At 41.7% G+C, this 12,979-nt stretch overlaps 1 protein-coding gene across 1 annotated transcript; it reads left to right on the plus strand.

The window, feature by feature from the left end:
- The first annotated feature begins 2,827 nt into the window (after nt 1-2,827).
- Nucleotides 2,828-12,551, plus strand: TBX22 (T-box transcription factor 22). Its single transcript, XM_065916540.1, has 8 exons — nt 2,828-3,005; nt 3,778-3,937; nt 4,750-4,851; nt 6,732-6,906; nt 7,777-7,941; nt 8,331-8,395; nt 9,068-9,153; nt 11,941-12,551. The coding sequence occupies exons 1-8, from the start codon at nt 2,828-2,830 to the stop codon at nt 12,549-12,551; spliced, it is 1,542 nt and encodes a 513-aa protein (XP_065772612.1).
- The last annotated feature ends 428 nt before the right edge of the window (nt 12,552-12,979 follow it).

Below are 12,979 nucleotides of genomic sequence, written 5' to 3' on the forward strand. Positions count from 1 at the left end.
ATTAGGAAAACAAGTTGATTTTTCCAAATTTTTATCAAGATGAGTGTATTTATCAGGAATATTTTCCTTGCAAGTGATAGAAACCCAGCTGAAACTCACTTGAGCAAAGATTATTTATTTGTGTAAGCAACTTAGCTAGTTCAGGCAAAGTGGAATTCAGGTATTCAAATGATGTTGTGAGGAAACTGACTCTCTGCACTTTTTGACTTTGGTAGGCAGGCTTTTCCCAAGAAATGGCAACAATGACCATAAAGCAAATTGTTTCAGACTCACATACTACAAGCTTGGTAACATGCCAAAATATCTTAACCAAGGGGAATGAGGATCAAGGGAGAGAAAGAAGAATAACTGTTGGAGTAAACAATCTCTATCATGAAGTTGCTTGTAGTTTTACCAGTGTGGCACTAGGTATGACCAGTCTCAAAGCATTTTATTTTACTTATACTTAGGTAAGGGCTTCCCAGGCAGCACTAGTGGTAAAGAACTCACCTGTCAATGCAGGTAGACATAAAGAGACATGGGTTTAATCCCTGGTTTGGGAAGATCCCCTGGAGGAAGACATGGCAACCTGCTCCAATCCAGTATTCTAGCCTGGGGAATCCCATGGACAGAGGAGACTGGCAGGCTATACAGTCCACAGGGACACAAAGACTTGGACACAACTGAGGACTTAGCACACATGCATGAACAATATAGGTATATGTTTGAAATATTCATTTCAGTAAGTATGCTTCATTTCTTTTATAAATTAAAAGTGGCAGTTGGAATCCTTTCACATGAGTTTGACATAATCTCTTTGGTTAGTAAATACTGCAGAAAGTGAGATTTTTTTTTTTCCCCTCCAGTGAGATTTAGTTTTTTTATACATACTTTTTTCCAAATAACCCACATTGCCTATATAGAAAACTAGAAAGGCCATGAGTCTTTGCCCTTTTCATTTCATAAATATCCAAGAAATGTAACATTTTCAGAAACAAACTTAAATTTGAACATTTATTTTAACACACATACAGTTCATCAGAAGCAATATTTTCCAGGTTTTCCTTCAAGAGATAAATTCTGTATGTGTTACTAGTTATAACATTTTTTGGCAATTCAAAATCAACATTTTACTGTAAGGATTTTCCAACTGTCAACTAAAAAAATTTCTTTCTAATGTGGGCATCTATGGGTTCCAGAGCCTTTCTCTCTCTCTCTGCATGTTCCATGTGGGCTGAAGAATCTCTTATAAAGGTTTATGAGTGTTTCTGGTTGGAATAAAGAAAATATTCACAGTAAACTTTCAGCAGTGGAAAAAAGAACTTCTAACAGAAATGTATGTCCTCATGCCCCAGGTAGCTGACAGCTAGTGCTTTGGCAGCTGAACAGATCAGAGAGCTGGTTCTGAGGCTTGCAATAACTTTACTCTTGGAAAAAAAGTTAACATGAATTAACTACAACTTAGTTCAGTACACATGGGAGAGTTCAGCTCTCTGAAAAGGTGAAAATGTCAGGAGTTAGGATGCAGTTTGCAAGAGAGCCCAGGAATTCCTGATGAAAAGTGTATGACTAAATCCCAGGCACACAGGCAGGCCTCTCAGGTCTGCATGCATAAACGCAGTCCTTGGAAGTGGTAGGCAAGTTGCTTCCTGACACAAAGAAGGTGACTTTATCCATTTTCAGGAAAAGAAAACTTAGCCCAGGAAGATATTTCAGGAGACAGTGGAATCAGTTATTAAGCACAACATTTTGAGGTGCCACAACATTGGAAGCACAATTCTAATTGGTGCTCTGCTTGTGGCCCTGGAGTTCTTAGGCTGTGTTTGTTAATTAAATCCTGTAAGAGGCTGTATGTGGGAATACTGGGCATAGTAGAAGCAGGGATTGAAGGCCCAGGTTTGTTCTTGATCATTGAAAGTGGTCATCTGGGAGTCTCCTGCCTGCACTCTCTTATCTCCCCACCTAGATAAGGAGGTCAGACCAGCACAGGGCCCATCTAGTTTGAGATCCAGACTGTAGAACAGACAGGCCCAGAAAGCTCCTGCTGCTCTTTGTTTCCCTAGTGTACTCACTTAAGAACAAAAGACCCCTATATACTTCTCTGGATCTGGTTAAATAATAGTTTCACTTTTTTGGAAAAGTGGTCCCCCGTGGGCAATTACTTTGCGTGTCTTCGAGTTTCACAATTTAATGTAAAACAGTAAGTTTGTATACCCCTCCTCCTCACTAGACTATTCTGAGCTCCTTCCAATCAACCTCCAACCCCTTCTATCCCTACACCCCCACCGCCCCTCCCTGTCAGACTCTGAAGTGTCACTCACGGTTTTTTTTTTTTTTTTTTCCTATGCTTCCAACAGTTTCCAAAACAAACAGTGGAGGCTAGGAACAGCCGACCAGCCGGGTATTCACTAAGTCCGATGCAACACTATCTCCCAATCCGAGCGGCCTGAGCCGCCATTGGAGGCAGGTCTGCTCCCTAAAAGGGCTGTGCTTGCCAATCTCTGAGCTCTGACAAGTCCCGGAATCGGGGATTTGAGGACTGATGGTCTGCACATGTCTACTGGGAGGGAGGAGACCACAAAGGGGACTAGACTCCAGAGGACTCTAGCTCCAGTTTAATCTTCTTGCATTCTGTCTTTTCAAAGAACATTTATATGTATATATAAAAATTATACATTTTTTCCTCCTGCATATCGATTTAGAAAAAAAAAAATTCTTAGTTCTCAGTTTTTCTGATTTTCCCGCTTTCCCTCCTTTGCCTATCCTCTGCGCCCTCCCACCCTCTCCCTCCCTAACCCAGCTCAGGTTCAAACTTTGCAGTGTACAGTTTTCTTCAACCTCTCCAGGGATGGCTCTGAGCTCTCGGGCGCATGCCTTCTCGGTGGAAGCCTTGGTGGGGAGACCCAGCAAAAGAAAACTACGAGACCCTAGAGAAGAGGCGCAACCTGAGCTGCTCAAGAAAGAGGGTGGAGAGGAGGAGGAGAGAAGGAGCAGCGCCGCCGCCGGGAGGAAGAGCGAGCTGCCTGGTAAGTGCCCCTGCTGCTGCTGCTGCTGCTGCTGCTGCTGCTGCTGCTGCTGCTGCTGCTGCTGCCAAGTCGCTTCAGTCGTGTCCGACTCTGTGCGACCCCATAGACGGCAGCCCACCAGGCTTCCCCCTCCCTGGGATTCTCCAGGCAAGAACCCCTACCGCAGCCCAAATCCCTGCGCCGCCGGCTACCCTAGTTTGCTGGGTCCGAAAGTCTCAGACTGGCGCCTCAAGGCTGCTTGAGGGCGGCTAGCCCTCTCAAAGGATGTCTTAGCCCTATTACAGCATGTCTTGGCCCAGCTGTTGGCCGCGTTCCGGGCTGCGGGGATATCTCAGCCATCTGGCCGTAGGGGGAAGTTTCAGAGCCTCGCCCACAGTATTGTGGTTCATTTGTGGTGAAGGGGAAATCCTGACAGATTTGTGAAGTGAGGCTCTCCAACCTCCTGGAATCCCTGAGAGCCAGAGGGCGGCTGTTTCTCAGAGTAAGAAGCAGGGCAAGGACCCAGATCCCCAGGTGATTCAGCATCAGGGACCAAAAGTCTCCAAAAGAGATGAGAACGGGCAAATTTAAAGAAGGGTCATGCATTTCACAGGGTACTACTTGGGTCTTCTTCTCTCCATCAGGGGAGACACATTGGTTATTGTGAAGAACTTGGAAATTAGTCTCCAAGGTTCCCAGGAAAGAGACAAGGCTGGTCTGTTCTGAGACAGGCATCAGTGAGAAGCACGACTGTGAAGCTCTCTCAAACTCTGGGTGTCTCTATTTCCCACAGAAAAGCGATCCAAAGCAGAGCCTTTAGCAACTACTTTGGGCTGCAACAGCTTTGGAAGTCTGGAAGAGAAAGATATTATTCAAGTGGAACTTCAAGGATCTGAGCTGTGGAAGAGATTCCATGACATTGGGACTGAGATGATCATTACGAAGGCTGGCAGGTTTGGCTTTGCCGAAGTTGTTCGAGGGCTTCACATAGTAGGCATTTAATGTTCTGATCCCATAAAATGAGTGCTTCCAGTTTTATGCTCTTGTACCTCTCTCCCCATATCCACACCCCAGAAAAGTATTAGGAACCACTGTCTCTCAGTTGACCAGAGTAGGCCTTGCCTGGCCATTGTTAGTGGCTCATCATTTCTTTCCTGTACACCCTGTTCTAAGAACTCATTCTCTCAGCTTCTGCCTGTGTAGGAAATGTTACAAAGTAGACTTGCCAAGGCAGGTGCCAGATGCCACCCCCATGTCTTAAGCTACAGTCAGGCCCTCTGTTAAAGCCTTGCAGTTATTAGTGAACAATATCCCATCAAGCAGGCCCACTAAACTGAGCCCAAATCAATTTGAGGTTGGTCTTTCCCTCTTCCTGTGGGACAGTTTCCTCAGTCACCTAGGTAATTTTTGTGTATGTGAATCTTCTTAATTTAAATCTTTCCCGAATCTGCCTCACAGAAAGCACCACTGATGGGAGGGGCACAGGTTTTTCTCTCCTATTTTTCTTCCATATGGTGGTGGTGGTGGAAAGTGGGGCAGACGAAAGCCTTATGGTAAGAATATTCTGCTCCACTCAGAAATCTTGAGTTTGTTCAATCAAATATATAAGCAGAAACCTTTCTTCATGCACCAAATGTCATTTCTGAACCTGTCTAGAATGAGAAGACTATTGCGAATGCCTTCAATTTTCATTTGTCCCCAACCTCTCCCCTGCTCCAAACATTTCTATTTTCACCCAGGTCAGTCACTGTTTTCTCTCCCACAGGCGGATGTTCCCCTCTGTTCGGGTCAAAGTGAAAGGACTGGACCCAGGGAAACAGTACTATGTGGCCATTGATGTGGTGCCAGTAGATTCCAAACGCTATAGGTAATTGGGACCAAAGGAGTGTACTACAGGCCTGGAATGGGTATTCAGATCTATGGAACCTGACAGCACTGTTTTGAAAACTCTACCATGGAAGGGGGAATTATTCTTCTGTGGGCTTTGAGCGTTGAGTTTTCTCCCTCAGACTGGAGTTCAGGGAGTCCAGACTGAGAGAAAAGAAGACTTGTTTTTCTTTTCTCTCATTCCTGGCACACAGATTTCAATTGGGCCTTCAGTGTACCCCAAATCTCTTGCTAACCCTCTATCCTAGCCTTGAATCCACAAACTGCAGAGGCTGTGGGCTCAGCAACTGGGAAGGATGTTGTTTAAAGGAATTTGGGGAGAAATGCTGGGGCTTCTGGGGCTCTACTGGGCTCTGGACTGTGCTATTTTAGGGCAGGGTCCTTGAGCAATATTCTAATTTGCCACCCAAAGCTAGTCAGTTATCTCACCTAGGTCCTTCCTTAGCCTCTTCCCTGAAGCAGAGGCCAGGTCCCAGAGAATACAAGTAATGTTTCTCTTAATGTAAGCTCTCTACTTAAAGCAGGCTAAAAGTGGCCACACTGATCTAAATCTAAGAGGCTCTTCGCTAGCACCCCAGAAGCTGGGGTCTTTGCATACTTTAACTCAAGGGTTTGGGGCGGCAACCCCTGCCCTCACTCAGCCAAATGAGCATTTGACTGAAATGGGTGTCTAGCCTTTCTAGGAAACTGCCTGCATAGCGCCCAGTGCTGGGTGTGAGAGGCAAGAATTAGGCTGGGCTGGAGAACCTGTTAGGACCATAACCCCCAAATAGCAGAACAAGCTGCTTTTCACGCTTGAGCTGGTTTGGGAATTTGGCACATAACTAAGCCATTAAGATTGGAGACAATGGAGAAACAGACACAGAGAATAGACCTATGGACATGGGGGAGGGGAGGATGGAGAGGGTGAGATGTATGGAGAGAGTAACATGAAAACTTACAATACCATATGTAAAATAGATAGCCAATGGGAATTTGCTGTATGGCTCAGGGAATTCAAACAGGGGCTCTGTGACATCTAGAAGGGTGGGATGGGGAGGGTGATGGGAGGGAGGTTTTGGAGGGAGGAACATGGGTGTACCTGTGGCTGATTCTTATTGATGTATGACAGAAAAACCACAAAATTCTGTAAAGCAATTATCCTTCAATTAAAAAAACATTAAGTGGAAAAATAAAAAGATTGGAGACAATGGGAAAATCAAGACCACAGTGGGCAGAGTTCCTTGAGGGCATTCTGATATAAAGCATTGTGGCCAAAGGGGCTTCCACAACTGCTAGTGGCAGTGGGCCGCACAGATACTTTCCTCACCCCTCTGCTTCTTCCCTGACTCTTGTGGGACAGGAGAATTTTCTGGGTGTCTCTGCATGGTGAAACAAGTTAGATCAATTTTTGTTGCAGTTTCTATGAGGAGATACAAACCAGATTATGAAATCCCATGACATTATACTTGCCCTGGCACTTTGCAGCATTTTAATGATATATGCTTATTTACAGTTTGCTTTCTATCCCTGGATTCTCTTTGGAAATCATGTTAAACCCAGCAACTCAGTGGTAAAGAATCCCTCTGCAATTCTGGAGACAAGGAGATGCGGGTTCCATCCCTGGGTTGGGAAGAGACCCTGAAGAAGGAAATGACAACCCACTTCAATATTCTTGCCTGGAGAATCCCATGGACAGAGGAGTTTGGCGGGCTACAGTCCATGGGGTCACAAAGAGTGGTACACAGCTGAGCTACTGAACACTCCCACTCACTTTGAGATTAGCAGGCAAAACTTGACGAAGTCCTTTAGAACCAGATCACAGCAGCCCATACCCCTGGCTTTGGCTGGTGCCTAAAGTCACACTCCACTCATTTTCAGGTACATCTATCACAGCTCCCAGTGGATGATAGCCGGGAATACAGACCACTCATGCATCACTCCCAGGGTCTATATTCACCCAGACTCACCTTGTTCGGGAGAGACATGGATGCGCCAGATCATCAGCTTTGATCGTGTGAAACTCACCAACAATGAGATGGATGACAAAGGTCATGTAAGTGGGCACAATCCTTTGTCCTAAGGAGAAGAGGAGGATGCCAAGGCGTCAGCAGGAGGTTCACCCTGGAAAGGCCAAGAAGGTGTCCCCCAGATATGCTAGTTGTGGTCTTTAGGAACTGTCCAAGTTCTGGGCCAGTGACCAAAGTAGCTCTTGTGACTTTTGTTTGGCATCTGAGAATGCTGGGGGTTGGAGATGGTGAATAAGAGAAGTTTGAGGACTGAATGTGACTTGTTTAAACCAGGATGTCTGGTTGGGAGAGTGAAAGGGAATGCTTACCTGAGCAATCTGGCACTTCATCTTTCCTGGCAATCACTGTGGGCTCTGATTTCCTTCCCCTGAGGTGCACCTTCTGTATGGGGGAAGTCTTCTCCACAACCCACCGGCATGGAAGGCCTTTCACGTCACATAGACCTTGAACATTCTTCCCAAGTGCACATCACCTCTGCCCAGCCTGACATGACCGTGCTAGCCACAAAAGGGAGAAGGAGTCTTCTTGGTTTAGGAGGTGGGGAGGGTCAAATAGTTTCCCATCAGTTAACTAAGCCCAGGGAACTTATGGCAGGCAGTTGGATCTCAATGACACTTGGGAACATTACATGGTCACCCACATTTGGAAGCAGGAAAATATCCCAACTGGAAATGGAACCACTGCTAACTGGTGCCACTGTGGTGTCCATTTCCTGAAACCCCTTATGCCTAAGGACCTCTGTCTAGTGCCAAATGGCACAGAAAAGTGGGGTTAGCCTAGGCTTTCTGATTTAGCTTCACTTTTGGGTGGGAAGGTCCAGGGTGCTGATGAGAAGGGGGCCAGTGTAGGGGAGGTGAAGCCAATTACTAGGAAGCATTTGATTATTTCTCCTCCAGATCATTCTGCAGTCCATGCACAAGTACAAGCCCCGTGTGCACGTGATGAAGCAAGACAGCAGGGTTGATATGTCCCGGATTCAGTCTCTGCCTGCTGAAGGGGTTAAAACATTCTCCTTTAAAGAAACTGAATTCACCACGGTGACAGCTTACCAAAACCAGCAGGTAAAGCCAACTAGGTCCCAAGCAACCAGGGATGGCTCTGGAGAAGCTTTAGGGACAGAGTCAAGTTGTACTATATGCATTCAATTTTCCACAGTTAAAAAGAAATCCATTAAAAAGAATCCATAGTCTTATTGCTAGTAATCAAGGCAAGTTTGATTATGAGTTGTGTGGGTCTTGTGTTAAAGGAGAGCAGGACAAAGACTACCAGGAGAGAAAGATGATAAACATTCCAAATTTGACTTAGCAATATGCTTAATGTTTATTTAACATGCTATATTACACTTTGGAAAGTTTTGTGGTTGTTGTAACCATTAAAAGCAACAACGACAATGACAGTGTTTTCTACTGAGGTCACTGACTTTATCTTTCTTTTTCTTCTGAATCCTTAGATTACCAAACTCAAAATAGACAGGAATCCTTTTGCTAAAGGGTTTAGAGATCCTGGAAGAAGCAGGTAAGCAATATAACAGTCACATCTAATGTTTATATAGCCCTTTTCACAAGTACTACAGCTAAGGAAACTGTGGCTCAGAAGCCCAGAGTCCCTGCATTTTGAAACTAGTAGGTAGTAAGAAAGAAACCTAGATATTTTATCTCTAAAATCTTGTCTCCTCCCAACTCCTCCCCAACCCACTTTTAAGATATTATTTATTCTATATTCTTGGGCTTTTATTTAAGAATAATCACTGGGAATTTTATTCACTCTTAAAAACTATAACAAAATAACTCAAAAGTTAAAATAAATTATTATTTTCAGGAATTGCATTCTCGACTACCTGACAACAAATGCTCTGCAGCTATTTTAAATGCTTATGGCAATTAAGCAAATTGGAATAGCTTAGTATTGTTTTTGGCATTTATTTTTCCTACTCACAATAAAAGGAAAATTGAAGCCAAGTGATGATGAAATTTAATGGAAGTCATTTTTATCATGTGCTGAAAGTATTTCATAAAATATAAAATATTTATTTTAATATCTAATATATTTGAAAATAAGGCCACTGGTGCACCCCAGGGCTTCCCTGATAGTTCTGTTGGCAAAGAATCTGCCTACAATGCAGGAGACCCCGGTTTGATTCCTGGGTCAGGTTGCTTGATTCCTAGCAAGGTTGTACATCTTTTTCAGGGGTGTACTGGATGGACTTTTAGAGACCTACCCATGGAGGCCTTCTCTCACTTTGGATTTTAAAACTTTTGGTGCAGACATGCAAAGTAAGATGTTTTATTAATTTTGATTTTTGAATGTTAATGAAATAATGACCATCAGAAGCTCTGTATAAATACTACACAAGATTATAAGTACATGCTAGAAAATGTGTGTTTACAATCAAGTGAGTGTATATTTACCTTGATGAGAAGGTAGGAAGCAAAAAGGCAGGGAAACTGGCAAGATGGAAAAGAGCATAAACATGATAATTAATGATGGATTTACTGACTTATATCTTCTTAAGTTATCATACATCCTGAGAATTGTAGAAATCACCTGGATCTTTCAGCAGCTCATGATCTCATATTCTTTAGAATCTGCCAGTGGTACACTGAAGTGAAGTGAAGTGAAAGTTTCTCAGTTGTGTCTGACTCTTTGTGACTCCATGGAGTATACAGTCCATGGAATTCTCCAGGTCAGGATACTGGAGTGAGTAGCCTTTCCCTTCTCCAGGGGATCTTCCTAACCCAGTGATCGAACCCAGGTCTCCTGCATTGCAGGCAGATTCTTTACCACAGTCCAAGTATATAGGAGTGGGTAGCCAATCCCTTCTCAGTGGATCTTCCTGACCCAGGAATCAAACCGGGGTCTCCTGCATTGTAGGCAGATTCTTTGCCAACAGAACTATCAGGGAAGCCCTGGGGTGCACCAGTGGCCTTATTTTCAAATATATTAGATATTAAAATAAATATTTTATATTTTATGAAATACTTTCAGCACATGATAAAAATGACTTCCATTAAATTTCATCATCACTTGGCTTCAATTTTCCTTTTATTGTGAGTAGGAAAAATAAATGCCAAAAACAATACTAAGCTATTCCAATTTGCTTAATTGCCATAAGCATTTAAAATAGCTGCAGAGCATTTGTTGTCAGGTAGTACATCACATGACTAAATAATAATTTGACAATTCAGGCTTTCTGGTAGAAGAGTGCATACCCTCATTTACTATGATATTCAATTATAAGTAGAAAAGTCTTTATTCATGAGCAATATGGAATTATTTTACCCTTTTGTCTTTACTCCATTAAAGTTGTTTGTCTTTAAACATTAATTGAAAGTTACAGTTGCATTATAGTTAGGTTGAATTTTGCATAAAAATATCATGATAACTAATTGAAATGTAAAGAAATCAAGTCTAATTATTTACTGAAATATTTCACTGAATTGACTGTATTAATTTGGTTCAAGTTGCCTAGAAAAATATGAACACTTATTTGATAGTATCACTTTATAGCATCTAGTCAGAATGATTTTAAATTATCCAAGTCAACACAAAACACATTAATTTGTAAAAAGCTAAAGATGATCATTAATAACTTAAAATACATATTTTTCTCAATTATTTAAGATGTCCAAAAAAAAAAAAAGAAGATGTCCAGAATATTCTCAAATTACAAAGAAAAGGGGTACCCTTTTTGTAAAATAATATTTGGATGTTTAATTATAAAAGATATTTGCCACCCTATTGATATAGGATTAAGCTATGCTTACATATAAAAATGGGCTTCTGTGGTGGCTCAGCAATAAAGAGTCCCCCTGCAATGCAGGAGACATGGGTTCAATCCCTGGATTGGAAAGATCCCCTAGAAAAGAAAATGGCAATCCACTCCAGTGTTCTTGCCTGAAAAATCTCATGGACAGAGGGGACTGGTGGGTTACAGTCCATTGGATTGAAAAGAGTCGGACATGACTTAGCAACTGAACAACAAAAAGTATTTTTAAATAGTTAAGAAAAATTGCAGGCAGATTCTTTACCAGCTGAGCTACCAGAGAAACCCTAAGAAAATTAGTAGCACCTAAAAAACTCCACAAAAACTTGATCAAGCTCAGTCAATAACCAATTTTTTAATTAAATAATTACAAATATAAGGTGTAGAATCTAGATTTTCCTAGACATTATATTTATCCCTGATTTTAGTAGATGCTAGGCAACCATAAAGGATCACCTAACAACATTGGTATGAACAGTTTCATTTTCATCTTGGTATTTTTAACCTGTAAAACTGTCTTTAACTCTGGATATTGTGCACCATGGAACTTTACCCATCTGTGATTTTCACATAAGAGAAAAACTTAATATATTAAATGTTCTTTTTTTTTAATTTATAAGATTACTTTCATACGCAGTGATTTTTTAATCAACTAAAGCTTTCTATAGAATCTCAACCAACTTGTTCAATTTAATCAAGTACTTATTTTAGTAATTTTTTTAAGTTAAAAATAAAAACTTTTGTTTGTAAGATATAATTGGTTCTGGATCATATTTAATTAGGCTTCTTTTGTAATTCATTGAATGAATATTGCTCAAGTACCTGGTATAGTTCTAGAGCATAATGAATGCTCAATGCATGATACATGATAGTAATGCTAAAAGTAGTAGTGGTAGTAATAGAGATACCATATTCAACTTTGATCAGAGGAATGGTCTTTTCCAAAGGAGTCAAAATAACTGTGGCTTCCATGGTGGCTCAGTGGTAAAGAATCTGTCTGACAAGCAGGAGACACAGGTTAGTTCCTGGGATTGGGAAGATACCCTGGAGAAGGAAATGGCAACCCATGCCAGTATTCTTGCTGGAAAAATCTCATGGGCAGAAGAGCCTGGAGGGCTACAGTGCATGGGTTCTCAAAAGAGTTGGACATAACTTAGTGACTAAACAGCAACAGCAAAATAACTCTGAACTTGCAAGGAAAGCTAATCTAAGAATGAAACAGGGATAGTTATGGACATGATTACTGATTCAGTAGGAACATATGTTCATTGTTCATTGATTGACTTATCATTCACAGGTGGAAGCAGCGGCTCATCCCCAGTGACCTCTAGTGGAGGGCCTCCTTCTCCTTTGAACTCTTTGCTTTCTCCACCTTTCTCCCCTTCCACATTTCATATACCTACAAGCTCCCTTGGAATGCCCTGTCCAGAGGTGTACCTACACAATATCAACCTGCCCCTTTGCTACAAGATTTGCCCAACTAATTTTTGGCAACAGCAGCGTCTTGTCTTGCCTGCTCTTGAAAGTCTAGCAAGCAACAACAGTTCTCAGTCTTCAGCCCCACTCATGATGGAAGTTCCCATGTTATCTTCTTTGGGAGTCACCAATTCAAAAAATGGTTCACCTGAAGACTTAAATGGACAGTGTCTACAGGCACCTAATTCTTCCAATCAAGTGTATGAATTACAGGCACTTGAAAATATTTTATCACCAAACCCCATTGCTCAGAAAGCAATTGGTTGTCCTTTCCATCCTTCCTATGGCTTTTATAGGTACAACTTCTCCACACCACCTGGACTGGTAAATGCTGCCAACCATCTTAAAGTGAATGACAATAGTCAAGTTTCTTTCATAGAAGGCAAATACAGTCACACTCATTGGTATCCAAAAATTAACCATTACCTTTAATGGAATAGTCATGTTCCTAAAATGATTGCATGTAAGCATATATTTTCTTTATGTGTCACCAAAAATGGTAAAAAACTAAAGGGCTTAAAAAACTTCATTATCAGAGGGTATTCCTCTGTCCTGCATTTAAAGTGCCTGATGATATGTCATAAGTCAGATATGACCTATATCAGTCTCTGATTACAGTAGCCTTAGGTCTCAAAATAAGATACTCAATAAATGTTGTTTGATGAGATAAGATTACTAGTGAAAAATGATTTCAGGTAACAAAGTCCCTAATTATAGTGAAGCCTGTTTACCACATCAACTGCCTCTTACATATTGACAATGACCAAAAGAAGATAGATTTAATTTCTGTGAAAGCAGTGAAACAATTTCAATTTTACCTATGAATATTGGTGTCGTTTTAATTATCTATCTCATAACTG

This window comes from Muntiacus reevesi, chromosome X, assembly GCF_963930625.1.
Source record: "Muntiacus reevesi chromosome X, mMunRee1.1, whole genome shotgun sequence".
Classification (NCBI taxonomy): Eukaryota; Metazoa; Chordata; class Mammalia; order Artiodactyla; family Cervidae; genus Muntiacus; species Muntiacus reevesi.

Coding starts and splice junctions, on each gene's coding strand:
- TBX22 (XM_065916540.1), top strand. CDS start 2,828: ATGGCTCTGAGCTCTCGGGCGCATGCCTTCTCGGTGGAAGCCTTGGTG. Junction 4,852..6,731: donor GTAGATTCCAAACGCTATAG/GTAATTGGGACC, acceptor ACTCATTTTCAG/GTACATCTATCACAGCTCCC. Junction 9,154..11,940: donor TTTTGGTGCAGACATGCAAA/GTAAGATGTTTT, acceptor TATCATTCACAG/GTGGAAGCAGCGGCTCATCC.